Source organism: Amblyomma mixtum, chromosome 6 (assembly GCF_055824585.1).
Source record: "Amblyomma mixtum isolate Tamu chromosome 6, ASM5582458v1, whole genome shotgun sequence".
Lineage (NCBI taxonomy): Eukaryota > Metazoa > Arthropoda > Arachnida > Ixodida > Ixodidae > Amblyomma > Amblyomma mixtum.
Window position 1 is genome coordinate 85,165,158 of NC_143017.1, and position 19,238 is coordinate 85,184,395.

General features: G+C 43.9%; 2 protein-coding genes across 3 annotated transcripts in view; one reads left to right on the forward strand and one right to left on the reverse strand.

Annotated features, from left to right (window-relative positions):
* The window catches only part of LOC149339582 (neural cell adhesion molecule 2-like), a 177,177-nt gene that overhangs the window by 23,750 nt on the left and 134,189 nt on the right, over positions 1-19,238 (forward strand). The window lies entirely within an intron of this gene.
* Positions 14,390-15,604, reverse strand: LOC149339583 (uncharacterized). Its single transcript, XM_089550012.1, has one exon. It carries the CDS (start codon positions 15,602-15,604, stop codon positions 14,426-14,428), a length of 1,179 nt encoding a protein of 392 aa, XP_089406138.1. The 3' UTR covers positions 14,390-14,425.

The window sequence follows — 19,238 nt, forward strand, 5'->3', positions numbered from 1 at the left end:
GTATCTTTGCGCCATCCTCCCCCGCCCTTCTCTCAATACCGTCGGTATTCGTTTGACTGTTTTGCCTTACAGGATGTGCACAGAGTTCGCCAGAAAAGGATATATCTGCCGGCTAAACCTGCTTCTTTCAACCCAAGCACGTCGTGCGGCGCGTAGTGCTCTTTGTCGAATTGCACTTCAAAAGGGTAGCTACGATGTCAGCAAAATACAGCCGTAACGGAAGTTAAGCTCATGTGACGTTGTGTCGTATTTTTCTCTTTTCAGACACCTTAAAAGAAAGCGGGTAAATAATTGCTTTCAATTCAGCCCACTGTTGAGCTCATGACGAACGTACACATGACCTCGTACGAAACCTGACTCCTTCAACGAGAAAGGGTGGCCGCCACTCAAGCTAAGCGAGGTTGAGAAATGAGTTTATTTCCCTTCAAAAGTGCCCCACCAGGCTGAAAGGGAGAGCGGCGCACGTAAATGTGAGAACTTGAAAGACAAGCAGGCATCCCGGATTCCCTTCCTTATTCTTCATGCAAACTGCTTTTCCCGGAGTTCCCAAGAGCCGTGCTCAGACTGGAGTCCTAGCGTGACTCGGGGGAGTAAACAGAGGTTAAGGCTCATAAACATGTCTTCTTCTTCAGACCAAGTAGTAGCTTGGATTCTTTTACTTTCCTCTGTTTTGTTTTCCTTCGCGCTTAACACCAAAACACTACTTGGGAGGCGGCGTTGATATGGATAAGTAATGCAGCCCTTCAATCCTTCCGTCTTTTCTTCTTCACTCTAAAGAATCGTGACTGCAGCTTCCTGGGTGCTGCAGAAAACTTCCGAGGTGCGGCCGCCACACTTCGTCTCTGCTGCTGCTTCTGCTTTAGCGAGAAACACAGTAAGAAGAGCGCTCGTTCGTTCTGGCAGAGTCTTCTATCAGAGCCCCTTTGGCGGTGCGGTGCGCGTGGGTAAAGAGGACGTCAGGGAAAGCAAGGCAATGTAATGGAGCACCTTTCACGAAGATTAAGCGGTAAGGAAAAGAAGCGCTTGGACCGGGAAGTAATCTGCAGCACGTCTGTCTGATCGATAGTAGTTCCACTAATTGGTCACTGTAAGGTAGCACCACCTTGTGGGCTGCTTCTGTGGGTCTTGTTCAGTTATGATTCGGAAGATGTGAGCGTACGTTTCTTCATTAAGTAAACTCGGTGGGGCCTGAGGACCAGCTAGAAAAAGTGACAGGGTTTTTAAGCTTTAATTTCGATGGAGGCAAAATTCTAGGAGCCCATGGACTGTGCGATGTCAGTGCACGTTAAAGAACCCCAGGGAGCCGAAATTTCCGGAGCCCTTCGCTACGGCGTCCCTAATAGCCTGAGTGACTGCGGGACGTTAAACCCCCATAAACTACAAACCATAAAAACCGAACTGAATGGTGGCCAATATGCTTAAGCGGCAAGACAACCGAGCAAAGCTAATGTATGCGAATGGCGGGCCAAATAAAGCATCCAGGTATAGCCTTCTGTACTTCACCCAGCTTGAGTTCGGTTTCACTGACGACTCTCTCCTCTGCCACATTGTGAAAATTTCATGTTATGCGTATCGTGGCGTAGCCGTCTCTTCTCTTTAAAGCGTGAGTTCAGAAACTTCGTAAGTGACCCCATCTTTCTGCGGAGATAAAAAGGTGATAATCTCTGAACATTTGCTGTAGTGAACCACTGATTCTGCCGTAAGAGGAAAGTTCGCCATCTGTAGGATTATTTAGAAACCCTAGCTATTTTTTTTACGACCAGTCAAAGTACTCTGCCAGCAGGCATAAAAGCCACTTGATAACCATGCTTATCGACTCCCAGAATATACGTATTCAGCACCCTCCAAGAGGCTGGCGCGCGTGGTGAGGATGTATAAATTTATCGCAGCTTCGGAAGTCGAGCGTGAATTGCCGTCACTATCGCCAGTTTCCGAAAGTTCGCCAAGTTATAGGCGCGCGCACGCGGCGTATATGGGTAGGCCCTAATACAACCATTAAGGAGGGAATTTAAGGCACGCCGAAGGAGATCGTCTTCGCAGCAACATCCATCCGCGCTCCCTAGCGGCGGTGTCTGTAGCAACTGAGGCGTCGGCATCGGCGGAACGCGGAGGAGGCAAATGAAAACTTATGTGGTAGCAGCGAAACTGGTGGTGCTACAGGGGCGCCAAATACAGTATTACCTGCGCGAGCACCCAAAGTGCGGGGGAAAAACATCAATTTGGTCCTTGAGAGCACGCCGTAAGAGGGCTCCCTTCGAGACCGTTACTCTTCATCCTAAGTCAATTTTAGTCTCAAGAAGAGCATCTTCACGGGTTATGCAGCACACAGGAGAAAACACGAGGTTGCCGTAGTTTCATTTTCGTTTTTTTTTTGTTTCTCCGCAACCCCGGGTGCTCAGGCGTGCATAGCGTTATTGGAGTGGAGGAAGAGCAGGATGATGAGGAAGGGAGCTGAGCAATGCGACCCGAGGTCGGCGCAAGCGTTGCGATTTTCTTTGACGAAACGTTCTTTTCCCGACGGCTTGCGCCGAAGGAAAAAAAAAATGAAAACAGAATGCGCTGACGAAGTACTCGTGAGCGTAGAGTTTAGGCGTTGTTTGCTCTGCTTTCTTTGAGCGCCGTTAAGTTTTGCGCTTGCCCTCTTTAAAAGAGACGACGAGGGGGGCGATTTGTTGTTGAATTCGCCCATGCATAAGAAACGGTCTGGATGCTTGTGCGCTTGGTGGTCGGCTACCAGTCCAATATCTGGTGTCAAGACTGTGCATATTGTAAGCATGCTGTCTGCTTATTTGACGGAGCTTTCAACACCTTTTCATTTGTTTAAACAGCGCCACGAGGTTTTCGCTTATTTTACTGATCTAACACTAAAGCACGCAATATCAGATTTTACCGATATTTGTCTCTCCGGAGCCTCTATCGCGGGGGTTGTACCGAAACTGAAGACAACAACAGAACTGCTAACGTACCGAATTCGCATTTGGCTAAACCACGCTAAATAAGCGGCATTTTTTTTTCTGCTTTCTCATTTCTAACAACGATGTGTTCAGCTTTCTCCGTGCTGACGTTCTTAAACTCCTTGAACACAGATAAATGACTGCGCTATTTTTATTCAAGGCCTGTTTATTTACACTTCTACTTGGGTTCTCGAGTTGGATAAGGTGAACCCTAGGCAAATTAGTGGTACAAAGGAAGCGTAATAAAGCCTGTCTTTTCAAGCGCACCTGTAAACCATGTGCTTATAGGCGCTAGTTGGTGCTTTTAAATAACTTTAAGATTTTAAGCACGGCATCCACGTGTCATATTCATCATCACCAGCCTAACTAGCTTTGATTGGAAGGCAGAGGTTCGTCCCTTATGCCTTAAGTTAACCCTATCCAGTGCGGGCTGTGGTCACCTTATCCCAGCCAAATTTCCAGTCTCATCCTCCCGCCTGAGCATCTGACGCTACCTGCGTTTAAGCCTGCGTAAAAAATCTATGAATACGCTTAAGCGGCCTTAAGAGTGCAAAGCGTTAGCATTTAATGTCCTATTAATAGCAGCTTCTGATGTCTTCTGTGTGCGTTTGTGTCACTTTCTTCGCAATTGTCGGTCCATCAACCTCTATATACTAAGCGCTAACTCCAGTAGAAGCGTCCGCTTTGCCTTGAATGTACGACACTTACCCTTATACATTTTTTTCTGATTTATGATTGTGGTGTTTTTTTTAACCCTTGTTGAACTGAAGTTCTTAATTCAACTCGCCACCGCAGCGGCTCAGTGGTTATGATGCTCGGCTGCTGACCCAAATTACGCGGGTTAGATCTCGGCAGCAGCACTTGCCTTTTAACGCGGGTGGAAAGCTCGACACTTTGTGCCAGGTGATGTGAGCACCCGTTGAGGAGCTCTAGGTGATCCAAATTTTCTGGAGCCCTGCACTACGGCATCCTTCATAGTCTAGTCACTTTGGGACGTTTAAGCGCATTAAAAATAAACAGCCTAAATTATCTGGGGCCATTTCTTTCGAGTGGTGTCCTTCTGTATCTTCAATGCTGTCCGATGTCTAGATTCCATTCATTGCGGGCGCTATGGCCCCTGTTTGGAGCGCTGCAAGCATGACTTTAAGGTCAGTGAACTCAAAAGTGATATTTACTTATACGTCTATGCTGGCGTTGCTACTGGTCGACCGAGATGACATTCTTAGGAGTGGCCAATTCGAGATCTGTCCTGTCTTGCAGCAGTTGCAGCGCAAACTCTTGTGGTTTGGTTGGAATCACCAACCACAACCAATTTGCGGACGTCACAAGATCACATTACCTCTCTAGGCCAATCATTACTTTAATTTCCCCATTCCATGGTGAGCAAGCCACTCACAAACCGGTGGTCAGATTGCCAGCTGCCACGGTGGGTAAGTTATGATGACGTCATAAGGTCACGTGACCTCTCTAGACCAATCACAATGGCCTATAAGGGCAAGTTGTGACGACACAAGGTCACATGACCTCTCTCTACCAATCAGCGAATTTCATGACGTCGGAGGTTAGATTTTGCTCCTTACATGAACTCTAAAGCTATCGCATTAACACGTGAATATCTTCGAATGCCGAATTGTATTGGAAAATTTTTACAATAATTTTGGTCTTCTACGTTCTTACACGTTCACTGATGTTATATTACACACGATTTATGTCATTTCAACCCCCAAGAATTGCGGCTGCACAATCATGGTCAAAGTGCTTTGCAGTATAAAGCCATAAGATACTACCACTTGGGCAATTTTTATTTATTTCATCACAAATCTTGACAACAGTGCACGCGAGTTCCGGCGTCAATGTAAGAATTTTTGAAATAGAAATAAGTTTACGTGTGTGCCTGTCCGAACCTCAAAATTAACGTGAAAGCACTCCGGAAAGCTTGAAAATGTCTTTTCCTTCACAAGAAACTGATATTCTATGTGGCAATGAAAATAAAAACGTTCTCGATGCTCTTCTTGCACTATTTTTGTATAAAAGATCTATCTGATGGTCGCTATTATCTTTATTAGTATTTTTACTTTTCATTTTATTTTCGCTGGACCTACCTAAGTGTATGAACGCAAGCAGAGCCGGAGAAACAAGCTACCAAACGCGCCAATCAAAAGGTGGCCAGCACCTGTATTATTGATTCTTAAAATATCTTGAATGCATTATTCGAAATTTTCGTGCAATTTCTGCGGAGGTTTTGAGATGAACAGATCGAAAGATAGAACCGATAGATTTTAGACAAGGCTAAAGAAAAGAGTAAAAATAATAGCCAGGATACTAAATCTTGCACCTTACAGTTCTTACTGTACAAAACAATAAAGCTAAACGTGAAATAGATCCCGTAAGGCACACACAGAACTTCAAACAAAACCTATCGCGAATGGAGGGAGTAAATAAACACCCATGCTCGCCGCTGGAAGGTCAGAGAATATGATGTAAGGCAGAAAAGTATGACGGGTGGTTTGTTTGCCTGTTGGGTTTTCGTTTGCCAAGAAGAAAGTGCCAATTTCTTGTAAAGATAACTTCCGCCGTAAAGCGTGGCGAAATTTCAAAACCTCTTCCACGAAGCAAATCGGGATGAAAGCTCGAAACCTGGACCACGGTTGATGAATACTATTTCATTTCACAGCATTATAATGAACGCATATATAATTCTCGCGTTGGAGAGGCACTGTAGACAGCGCCGATATGATTAAAAGAAATAGCGCAGTATGAGCAGACAGTTGCACCGATTGTTTCACGAAAAGAAAAAAAGAAACTATTAACCGGCAATAGTTACCGCCGGCAAAGAAATCCGCACAAAGTGCTGCCTGAATGACGATGAAAGTATAACTGCTTTTGGAGAAAGCTACCGGTGCAGATGCATGCAAGCGACGGAAACCGTCGAAACCCCTTAGAAGACCCTATTCCGAGAATCTCCCAACAGCTCCTAGAAGAAAAATAAGAAAGGCAACTGAAAAAGAAATCTCTCTATCTGGGAAAGAAGTGAAAGAACATGCAGAAAGAGATTCCCGCTTTTGGGTTTCGAGTGGCAGAAGCGGCGGCCTGTTCGGATCCAGATGTCTGTCATCAAGTCCGTGGACACTTTGCTGTTCATCGCGCTGCTGATTCTTCTGCTGGGATTTGTAGAATGAGCGAAAATATATTGTGTTCTCGTCCTGGGATTCTACAAAAGTCTTAAAATTATCTGTCGTTCTTTCTTAGCGGAGCACGAAATAAGTAAAAGGCTGATCGGGGATCTATCGCTCTCTTTTTTTTTTTTCCATCTGCGTAACGCTATACGGAAACGTCTGGAGTTCATCGCGTAGCTGCGCCAGCTGCGCGCCGGTAATAAGAATGTGCGGAACCATCGGTAGGCTCCTGCTTTCTTAGAATCTTCTCGATTTCTTCTGAAGAGACCATGAAAGGAAATCACCTCCTGCTGTTTCAATCCAATCAGCTTTACCGAGACGCTTCGCACCCCATATTTTGCGAAAGAAACAGCACATTACCGCCGTTTGCAAACGGGTCTCACAGGGCATCATGCGAAATGGTGCGGCCTCTTTTTTAAATTCACTTCCTCAGGTGCTTCTCGGAGCTGGTTCAAGTGCATAATGGCAGTTGAGTGTGCTCCACCTGGTGACCAATTTCCAACAATATGCATATCTTCGAAGGGTGATACGTAACATCACAGTTATAATTCACTGTAATTTTAGTATAGTCTTCTTTCCACTGCCCTGACTGAACGACAGGAAGACAGGGTGCGTAAATCTACCACTGCTGATGTAAGGTTAAGCAATGTTAATTGGTGCAAACACTAACCGAGGCTGACGTTGGTTTGGAGTTTGGCTCTCAAGTAGTATAGTGATGCATTATTGTGGTATAATAGCCGTGGCAACACACTTATTTCCCGAAAGCTAGACTTGTACTACTTGTCTTCTTTTCGGGCTTAAATTACAGCTATTACTCCACATAGACTTATATACACAACCGAAGCAGTCTAAAAGCGAATGCTTACCAGAAATGGGATAATACTTAGAAAAAGGTTTATTTGTAGTTAGGTTTGCTTCTTAAACTAACGTAGCGTACCCAACAATTCTTTACAAAAGAATTTTTGAACCTGAAATAGTTTATGACACAATTTTTTCATATTGTGTAAGATTTCAGTGTAAGAATCAATATATTCCCAGACCGCTCGACTGCAGTCTTGCAAATATTTTTTATTTTGGCGTTTTTGCTATCGTCAAAAGCGTTTCCTATTGGTTTTTTATGGCGGTCTTAACTGCTCGAAGCGATCGATGGAAACACGTTAAAAAGATTTCTGTACATATCCGACGAATGGACCATTACCTCAATATTTTTATAACAGTATCTTATCATTTCCCAATATTATGAATTTTCGTCCGAGAATCCTGGACACGTGAAGTTTAAATTATGGGAAAAAATTGGGGCTCTAAGTTCATTATTCTCGTCGGCATCATCTTGAAAATTGCAGGTGAGCTTAAAGCTTCTAGTGGTCATGGCGTGATGACAAGGCGCTAACTACCACTGTTCACACTACGCGAACCGCAAGTCCTTCTCTATACACAGACGGCTGGCAACTGCTGAACTCTGTTTTCAACGCAACATAAGTTGCAGAAAGCTTCGTTCGCAGTCAGTAATGCAATATGATAAATGAAAAGCTTCATCAACCAGGCACCTTACGTGTGGACCATGAAACCCCGCAACACAACAAAAGCACTCCGTAAGGTATTTGCATTTTCGTACTGCGTTTTCATGATGCCCAGAAGTATAAGATAACAACTGAAACACTTGGTTCAGACGGCCGAAGTATTTTGTTCGCATCGGTGTCCATATTAACCGGATTATAATCACTGGACTGCAAAGGCCTTGGTGTGTTTTCACCTTGTTGATTTAGAAAAAGCTTCGCAGTACGCTCTTTGTTTTTCATCGGGGGAGGGGTCATCAATTTGCAGGAAAACAAAATAAACCTTGACAACATCCCCCCCCCCCCCCCCCCCTCGCCACTGTTAAAGGATCGGGCTTCATTTCACCATTTCGTGCTTTATTTAGCCGATATTTTTTAAAGTTATTAACCGTTCGCGCATCGAGCGTGTATTATACTGGTAGATATCATCGTTGTCTCAAATAAAAGGAGACATTAGAAGAAACAGAAGCGTTTTCCTCGTCAGCGCGTATTTTATTTCCTGTTCATCGTTTCTACCTATTCGTAGTTTTTTCTTTCGTTGTATTTTACTGTAGTCTTTATGGGTCCTCGATACGGATTACAAAATTCTTTTCATTAGCGTCTCAGAGCCGAAGTCAGTTAGTCCGAGATATTAAGCTTATAATTATGTCAGCACCGTCCTTCATTTTTTTTGCCCCTCCTGTCTCGCGAAATCTAATTTAATTTTCGTCTTTGATTTTAATCCTTCGTCCAAACCCTATTATCTGTGGAACTCTCATTACTTTTGCTATACCGTTCCTCCCCTCCTTCCGCTTCTTATTCTATTTTGCGCTCAGCTTCACGTATTGCACAGATTGCTTGCTTTTCCCTGTACTCTTAAGACAGTTGTTTTCATTCTCTTCCGTGCTATACTGAAAAGTATTCGATGCCTCGTTTCGCATCGAGTGACTTGTATTTAACTTTTTGTCATTTCTTTTGTCTGATTCATTATTCGGCTGTTTCTGGTATAAGAAACGTCCTTGTAAAGGCGTACGCCTTGTTTCTAGTTAAATGCCTTGAAATAGGGGCCCGCGTTATTTTGATGCCTCGTCATCAAAATGAACTGCATGGTATCGCACAGTTTTTTGAAAAATAAAGAATCATGGCAGCGCAGATTATCCTTCTTACCCAGAAAAAGTTGTTTATTCTCCTCAACAATGGTCTGCAAAGTAATTCTGATTGTGAAAGGCGGAAACCGGGCCCCTCTTCGAGGTTTAGTGAGCTCCAAGACTAGTCTTCGCCTCGTTCATGTGCTCTTTTAGTATCAAGCGCGGGATTGCTTCGGTAGAGAGGCTTGGCGATGGCACCCGCTTGTTCACGTGCACGTCTTACAGCGCGTGCTTCCCTTTGCGACTTTGCCTATGTGTGGTCTACTGCGCATGCGCTATCTGGTGAGCCAAGATTCTTGTTGAGCCCACCTGTACGTGCACGTTGCCTGACCTCATCACTTCGCGTGTTCGTGAACTCAGAGAGCAACGATGCTTCGCGAACTTCGTAGTGCGCGGTAAATAATAAAATATTCACGACACGATCCTACACGACAGAGGATTGCAAGATTGTTTCTTCTCAATCGGCCGAGGGTACAGAGTTTCGGAGCGCTCCCGTTCATTACACCCTGAGGGAATCCGGCGGCATGCCTAAGGCAATGGCGGAACCCTCCAATCCTGCTCTCCCAATCCTGCTCTCTATTGGGCAAGTGCCCGCAGTTGCGCCTTGAATACACGCTCACCCTTTCTTCTTATTTGTTTCGTCTTTGTTTCTTTGAGGTGTCATTGGAGGAAGCGCTTGAACCTTCAGTCTCCTGTAGAGTAGCGCATTGTGTAGTTTCCTGCTTTCCAATTCTTTTTTTCCCTGAGGCATATCGACCATGTAAGAATCTATTCTTGCAGTCTTCGTGCCTGTCTACGGGAATAACGAAAAAACGGAGACAAAAAGAAGCACTGGAGCCGTGCTTTTGCGTCTGACACACTGACTGCACGGATGTTTTTTCTTTTTCGGCTTCTCTCCAAGGGAAATCAGAGCTGTGCGTCTGTCGATTACGTACTCATTCGTTCGTTCTCCATCCTCTGCTTTCTCTTTCTATTGCTCGCTCTCCCTCTTCTCTCTATCTTGTACGAATCCCACGTCGGACATTTCTGCCTAATGAAACAGTCTGATCTCGATACGTGCGAGTCGGTGATCGGCTGTCTCATCTCGTAGCAGGGAGCCTGAGAAGAGCGGAACCAGCTTTCAGCTTCGTGTCTCATTTCCGTTCTCTCTCGGTAAAGGAGAAAAAATAAACGTTAAAAATTAGGAACAAAATATATTTACAAACACGCGAAGGCAGCAAGATATGAATGAACACATTTTTTTTTTGCGGCCCCGAAAATTTATAGTGTTAAATTCTTCACACCTTCGCTCTTTCGGAAAGGCCAATTTCCATTCTAATACAAACTGACCTTACACTTCTGTATGCATACTTCATCCGGTCATAGGCTTTCTAAGCCTTTTTTTTTTGTTCTGATATATTCTCTTTATATACCATGCTTCTAGCCGTTCACACTAGAGAGATGTAGTGGGTTATACACAAAACGGCAAACAAAAATAATCTTGGGCACGAAGCGCTAAATTTTCATGAGATCTGCCAGGTCGGGTTCTGAGGGGTTGTGAATGTGTATGCCAGAAAAACGGAAAGAAAGAAAGGAAGAAAGCATAAAGAAAGGAAATAAAGGAAGAGAGTGGTGTGCCCGTAATAAAAATTAATGGACCCCTGCAGTTCGCGCGCCTTCTCTATTGGTCCGTTCAGTGGTGCCGGGACCCAAAGAAATCTCCCTGACTCAACAAGTCGTGGGACCGGGATTAAAAGCGCTGACGCCTTCGTTTCGTCGCTGTTTGTGATGTCGGATCTGTTTCCGCATTTCTACTTCGTCGCCCCTTTTTCGGTTCTGTGCAGCCCGAGCGCCCTCCGGCTTCAGCGGATGCCCCAAACGCTGAGTCGAACGATGGCGCCGGACCAAAGCTAGCTGTGTTATTGCGTTTCCCGGCATGAAATTTTTAGCGCGTGAAAGCGGCTGCATTTTTTACAGCCCGCCAGCAGTTCTTCTCATAAATGCAAATGTTCTGAATACAAAACAGCTTGACAAGGTTGGCAGAGAAATCACGGGCTCTCACTCAATTTTTGAAGCTCTATACATTTTCCGCTTTGTTTTGCTCTTTCAGCCATTCTTGCACGCCTGTGAGCCTGTTAATTTTTTTCTCAAACAGTATTGTTTGATGCGTATTACATGTCATACATTAAGCAACTAATTAATGGACGTAACCATACTTTCTTAACCCTTACTAGATGAGAGACAATTAATTCCATGAGAAATTAAAAAACAGCAACTAACTGTAAAGGTTTGTTCTAGGCACGAACTTCTTAGCAGATGTGAACTCGATGAGCCAAAATAATATATAAAACCACGGTTCAGGTGACATATTACCGTATTTTTGCGTATGTACGCAAAAATACGCGATACGAAACAAAACGCGATACGAAAGTGAGGATGCCTATCACGTGCAAAATTCGCGAATAGTGGCCGTTTCAATACAATTCCCATATTTGTGCATATCAATCTCCATCCGCTTCACTGCCTGTATTTTTTTTATTTTTTTCCCGCATGTACAACACCCCTAGATAGGTTGTTATTGAAGGAGGGAAAGCATATAAATATTATATTTTATTTTTTATTTTTTACTTTTTATTTATGTACATACTGCAGACCATGGCTAGGTCCAAGCAGGAAGGGCAGGTGCACAAAAAGCAAAATTATAGCAACAAAAAATACAACAATACAGCAAAGATAATGTAGTAAAACAAACAATACAGCAATGCAACACAAAGCAGAAAAAATACATAATACGCAATATCAAAGATGGCTGAGGAACGCGTCTGATTTTCAGGGTTGATTAGGATCGGTTAGTGAGTTCCAGTCGGATATGGTGCGTGGGAAAAAGGAAAACTTGAACGAGTTAGTCCGGGCAAAATATGGTTTTAAAAGAGCTTTGTGATAGTGTCGTGTATTCCGTGTTGGCATTGAGGAAAGATAAGCAGAAGGGTCAAGTCTGAGTTTATTGTTAAGAAGTAATGAAAGAAAATCTAAACGAAAATTTCGTCTTCTTACCTGTAGTTCTTCAATACCGTTAGCATGCATCAAGTCTGAGGGGGAGTCAGTGGGTAGATATTTTGAATATATGAATCTAATTGCTTTCCTTTGAATGTTCTCGAGCTTTCTTATGTTAGACTTAGTGTACGGGTCCCAAATTATGCAAGCATATTCAAGCTTGGGTCTAATTAGAGTATTGTAACCTAAGAGCTTAACGTTAGCGGGGGCGTTTCGAAGTTTATGCCTTATATAACAGAGGTTACGGAATGCGAGTGAACAGATGTTATCTATGTGAGAGTTCCAAGAAAGGTTATTAGTAAGTGTTACACCCAAGTACTTTACGGACGCTACTTGTTGCAATGGTGATGATTCTAATTTATATGCATATTGTAGAGCGTTTATCTTGTTAGTTATGCGAAGAGAAACGCTTTTATCTGCGTTCAGTGTCATGTCCCAGCGCTTGCACCACTGTACAATATTAGTAAGCGTATTTTGTAGATCACTCTGATCGTTTTCAATGCTAACATCGCGAAATAAGACACAGTCATCAGCATATAATCGAATATGTACGCCAGGGCAAACTTCACAGATGATGTCGTTAATGTATATTAGAAAGAGTAGTGGACCCAGTACGCTTCCCTGTGGCACACCTGATGTGACTGGGAGACAGCCAGACTGGTGCCGACCTATTGAAACATGTTGACTCCGGTTGGTTAAATAATCATTTATCCAGGAAATAAAAATCGGCGGAAGTCCAATAGTTTTTAGTTTTAGAATTAGGCTGTGGTGTGGAACTTTGTCAAACGCTTTACTGAAATCTAGAAAGATCGCGTCAATCTGGCTGTTATTGTCAAGTGATGCCGCAAATGAATGGATAACTGAAAGTAGTTGAGTTACTGTGGAAAACCCTTTGCGAAAACCATGCTGGTAATCTGTCAGAATGTTGTTGCGCTCTAAGAATTCATTAATGCTAGTTGCGACAATATGTTCCATTAATTTGCAGCAAGATGACGTTAAGGATATAGGTCGATAATTGGTCACCTGAAGGCGGTCGCCTTTTTTAAATACAGGTACGACTCGGGCTATCTTCCAGTCCTCAGGTACACACCCGGTTAACAATGACGCGGGAAATATAATAACCAAAAACCTTGCCAGAGATTCAGCATACCTCCGAAGAAAACCGTTAGGAATATCGTCGGGCCCTGGGGATGATTTAGTTTTCAGGTTTAGTAACATTGAAACGACACCATCATACGAGATGAAGTTAACTTCAGATGGATGTGCTGAAGTTGTGCTTGGTGCATCGTGCGGTTTTGGTTGAGAAAATACACTGTGAAAGTAATCGTTAAAATGGTGAGCAATGGCAGGCTGATTGGTAACCGTTGTACCGTTGATAGTCATTTCTGATATAGGGGCTTTTTTATCGCTAATGTGGCGCCAGAATTCACCCGGGTCATTTTTTATGAAGTTCGGCAGAGTTGTTTTGAAATAATAATCTTTTGAACGGCGTACAGCAAGGGCGAGGCTTTCTCTTAAATGGTTGATTGTGCTCTGCTGTGCGCGATGCTTTTTTAGCCTTTTGATTCGGCGTCTGAGATGAATGATACTGCGTGTCATCCAAGGCGTCTGCTTGCGAATGTTTTTGTGTTTTACAGGTATGAAATTTATAAGGCAATAGTGACACATTTTCTTAAACTGATTCCAGAGTGCGCAGGCGTCGGTTCCATCAAATTCGACAATGCATGTTTCAAGATGCTCAATAACTGAGGCGTCATCGGCACGTGTGAAGTCCATGATACGATGTGCGTTACATGTTTTTGTCTTGGCAAGCGGTTTTATGGGAACGAAAACACTAACAAGATGATGATCTGAAAGTCCTGGTGCGACAGACACGTTGCAATCATGGAAAACATGGGGAACAAATGCAAGATCCAACACTGAATTACTCATGCGAAATTCGCGGGTTGGCTCGCGAACCACTTGACACAAGTTGTGCGTGAACATAATGTCGAATACAATATCAACGTTTTTTTTGTACCCGGAACATGGCTGCAGACGTTCCCAGTCAACGCCAGGTAAGTTGAAATCACCGAATAGCAATATTTTACTCTTTTTGTACTTTGACATGTGAACTTGTAACTTAGTTAGATAATCTTGTGTTACATTAGGAGGCCTGTAAACCGCATACAAAATAAAGCAATGTCCCCAGCAAAACAGTTTCATGCAAAGGCACTCAAGATCAGGTACATCTTCTAGCGAAACAGCCTGTATATTATTTTTGATTAGTACTGCAACTCCTCCACCTCTCGAGGGCCTATCCTTGCGAAATACCTTGTACGAGGGTGGAAAGATGAGGTCATCGGTAATCTCGCTGTGCAGCCAAGTTTCTGTTATAACCGCAACGTGAGGGTCATGTTGTAGGAGAAGGATTTCAAGCTGCTCGGTTTTATTGGCTACGCTTCGAGCGTTAACATTAATTATTCGGAGATGCTTATTCACTGTCACTGTAGCAATTCCTTTGTGACCTCTATTACGTTTATGTTTGGGAAATCGGTATTTAGAAGCAGAGACCTTTTCATGGCTTAGAATTGCGTGATCTATGGAGTTGACTGCACCACTGAAGGCGTTAAGGGTCGTGTCTGTTTCGTACGATAGTTTTTTCGCAAAGGCACCTTGTCGTTCTTTTCATAGTCCCAAACGTAGGCTTGACTGTTGATAAAAATTTTGTCGAAAACTAATGAAACTTTGTCGCCTTTATCGCGGTTCGGCTTGGTACTGTTCCAGAGATTTCTTCTTATGTCTCTTGTTTTATATGAAAAGTCTTCACCGATCGATATACCACTGTCTTTCAGTTTACGTCCTTGCTTTAAAATTTCGGTTTTTTGACGAGAGTCCAGGAGCTTGAATATAACAGGCCTAGTTTTGTTCTCTGCAGGTTTTCCCAAACGATGAATGCGCTCTATGGTAACTGGTGCGAGTTCAAGTTTGTCTTGAATGATCTTTTGGTTAACATCACGCTCCAGGGACTCAGAAGTCTCGTCTTCTTCTTTGAAGCCGTAAACAATTAAGTTCGATCTACGGCTGCGGTTTTCCAAGTCATCTATTCTGTTTTCCAGGTTTTGAATTACACGATTCATAGATTCGAGCTGGTCTTGACAGAGAACGATTTTGGCTTCCAGTCTCGATACTGCGTCTAGTTTAGTTTCTATGTCAGTCAACCGTTTTTCTTTTATCTCTTTGATGTCTGCAGCTATATCTTCCAGTTGTTTAGAAAGTTGTGCATTATTGGGACCCGGATTTGTTTCAATATCACCATCCAGCACTAACAATTCTTTCAAGTACAGAGCAACTCGATAGAAGAACCAACACATCCGTGGGCACGGCAGCAGAAATAGAAAGGGATCACTAGAACGAATACATTTTGCGTAGCGTTTCCTCACCTGCGGAATGAAGAGGAACGGATTACGTGACCACATCCCTGAAATGCCACCGTGCCCAGTGGGCGCGCCGGTCCTGAGTGGGTCATTTATAGGCTGGTGATGTGGTGGCGCTGTTCCTGGGTCATGCACGCTGTCATCGGTGCGTGTAGCCGCTGACTGTCTTATCATGAAATTCCAGGGCGTCGGATGAAGCACAGGATCCACGTGAAAGGCGGTGATGTTCTGGATGACGAACTCCTTTTCATGCACAGGCGGCCCGGCGAAGCAGCTGGCGATGGCCAACAGCACACCGATCCACAACTGCGGAATGAAGAGGAACGGATTACGTGACCACATCCCTGAAATGCCACCGTGCCCATAGGCAGCACATAAAAAGAAATGCTATGAGTGTTAATAAAAAAATTACAAGCCATTGGCGACATAGTCACAGAATTGTGAATAAAACACTACATCGGTCTCAACATGTAGACTTAACAGACGGAAAAAAGTTACATTACGCTTAGTAAACAAAAGCTTTAATAGAGTATTGTGAAAATAGGATTTCAATGCTCAGACAATCTCTGCCTGCAACATTTTCTAACCATAGGTACTTTTGAGAAAAAAGAATAAATAAATAAATATTTTGATTCGACACTTGTATTAGAATGATCAACTTGGACGAACATATACGAGGGATAAAGTACATCCCTTCAACCCGTTGCACTTGTAAGAATAATCCTGAATAGTATTAGGCGCTCGCGTTACCGCCTTTCTAGCAGAAGAAGCCTAGATTTATTAGTAGGTCACAAAAACTTTGCTTAAGGCTATATATAGGTCGTGGCCTAGTGGTTTACCGCAGTCGTGGCCTAGTGGTTTACCGCAGTCGTGGCCTAGTGGTTTGAGCGCCCGTCTCGGCTGCGGGAGGTGGGTGGTTCGAAACCAACCCACCGCCGGGCACCCACCGGTCAAAAGGGTACAAGCGTCCCCCGGCCTGGCGCTCGGCTTCCTTTAGGGGTGTACGTTTGGGAGAAGTGAAAAAAAAAGAGCCACAAATTGCGGCTTATGCCGCACGAGGCGGACTTATGGTTGCTTGGCGGGGGAACTTATCACTCATCCGTCAAGGCAACTATTTGGTCTAAGACCCTTTTCCCAAGCATTTCACCCTAGAAGAGCCGAGCACCAGGCCAGGGGAAATCTTGTACCCATTAATTGAGGAATCATATGACGATTCCCGTTCTGAACTCGCTTTAATTCGGCAACACATAATTTTGTTTCAGGATAACAAGCGGAGCATCTATTATTCCACATAGCGTGCAAATTCAAAGTGCTTCGCAAACGTTAGCATAGCTTTCAAATCCTTACCAGAGAAAGTTATTCATGTCGAGAGCAAACTTATGCATGCATAATAGGGTTTGCCGCCATTTTTGCTAACGCGTTCTATCTACTTACATGGAAAGGACGTACTTACATGGGTTACTTACATGTACTTACATGAGTTTAAGCCACGGAGAGCTGCATACTGTTCGACAGTCTTTGGTGGTTTACTGCTTTTATTTTTATTTATTTGTTGGCTGAGCGGAAATTTTGCTGTTCTCTAATAAGCTACCACGTGCTTCATATGCTTCTTGCTTTTCTTTTTTATTTTTATATCTTCTAACTTGCCCAACCGGGCCTCGAGCACCTCTCAAGCTACCCTAGTAGCTTTTCTTCCGAGGCCTATTTCGTCTATTTCATTGGGAAAAATAATCATTCAATAGTATCACGATGAGGACAGCGAACGTACAGAAATACCGAATGTAAGCTCCTGGCGTCCACAGCGACGGCAGATCCCGAAGTGGCTGGCAAAAGCTGGAAAGTAACTAGTACGGAAAGTTCAAGGGCTCGCAAACGAAGACACGAAGAGGGGGACACAGTGCTTGCTCGCAACTACTTGTCCCAACGTAGCTAGTCTTGCGTCCTCCAATAGACGATTTCCAGCAGGTGGGGTGGTGAACAATCCGCGGTGCTAACTAGTCCAGAGGGACTTGCTGAAACCAGGCATCGAAGGGCCCCAAATTGCTGGCCGCCAATCTTGTTATCCAACGAAAGAGGGCGAGAGCGAGGGCTTACGTCACCTAGTTCACACTCGCAGCTGGGGAGCAGCCGTCAGCGCCGGCGATCACAGCGCCGCCGCTCGGCTGAGAGTCCACTGCTGCGGCCGTCGCCACTTGGTTAGTTTTAGCAAGGACGGTAAATTTTAACACAGTCACAAATACGACCTGCTCAATGAACTCTTCAAGAGGGGCAGAAAAAGGCGTTCTGTTTAGACTGCTATAGGGAGTAGTGTGGAAATATCGTTTGTTTTTGTCGTAGCTAGTTCTACAACGGGGTATTAGAAACATTTCTTGGTCTCTGGTTGCGTAGACTCTAAACGCTAATACTCCTACGTGGGAGTTAAAAGAAAGCACGCTGTCCTCTAGCGTACTCTCTTTTTCGAAGGGGAGTGCACTGGAAGACAGTTTACACCCTTTGAACTCTTTTCTGCTTAGAGTTGTTTGGAGTGCATTGTGTGGTACAAGTTCCATAATGCAAGGCAAAAAACGATCATTTAATGCCTTGATCTTTTAATAAAAGTAAGTAAACGTGCTCAAAGAGCTTATTAATTGGAATAATTTTATACTCTTCTCGTATGGGGCGTGTTCGGGAGTCGTAGGGGCATTTGTAACGGCCCGTAGCAATTTTCTTTCTGCTAAGGAAAAAGCTTCTGCATATTTCACGTGGTAGTATTTCCTCACACCAAATAACGATACCTCGGATACGAGAACAAGAATGTGCAGTAGAGGTAAAGCTTTGTTTTTAAGGCCAGAATAACCATATATTGGGAGAGACGATACCTATGAATTTAGAAAGGGTGATGAAGACCTACGCCTTTACGCCCTACGGCTTAAGACCTACGACGGCATTTCATGTCGTCGTAAGCTTAAAGTTCATGCCGAGGGATGTGAATTTCTGCATGCACTCGATTTTAGTCCCGCCGAAAAAGACTGCAGCCGGTATGTCGAAATACAGTACCCGTGTCGAGTGATCATCTGAAGGATCTCGGACCGATATTCTATAAACTGAAAGGCCAACTGAGCGCTGCAACACGGGCGGCTCCGATGGCGATCGAGTCAATAGTTATCGAGTTACTGAAGCAGCGCCGAACTCTATCGAGATTTTGGGGCCTCCTAGCGGCTGTGTGCACTCTTGGGCAGTCAGCCCGCGTAGCGTCGCTCTGGAGAGTAAAATCAAAAAATCTTTGAAAATTATGAATCTCTAAAATGTACAACATATTTTTAACAAAAATGGTAGTCCGGGCGGAAAAACGCTTCAAGTTAGCATTGTTATTAGCGGTACAAAAACAACAAGCAGGTTCCTCAAAAGTGCATGAATGCTACGAATCTTGTCCAAAACAATAAAGTTAATTTCAAGAGTTATTTATACTACTACAACAAATAAAAACTTTTTTTAACTGTTTAAGGTTAATCTAGTGGGATGATTGTGACCATCCCTGCAAATTTCATGGGGGCGTCGGGGCTACCTCAACACCATTGCGCGAAACAATGGACTCTCTCGGCGGCGATCGAGTTTGCCGTGCAGCAGCGGCACAACTCATTGGAATTTGTAAGCGAGTGAGACGCTCAAAGGTTCTCGACTGAGTAGTCATTGAAAGTGCCTGTGTGAGACGGGCACAAAACCGTACACTAACACAGCAGACTATGGTAGGGAAATGAGGGGCTCGTTGTGGCATAAAAACATGTAGAAAACATACGGTTATTGAAATTAGGCAAAATATCGGGGCAGGTTTTTTAAGTTGTGGTGTTGATCGACAGGAAACTAGCAGTGTGAACATTTTTTACTTTAGAGATAATTATTAAAAATAATAAGAAGAGACAACCGCGTGCCGCCGGTGGAATCTCTGTCCATTACCTCCCTATGTTGCGTACGATGGTTTAACACCTGAGAAACGACA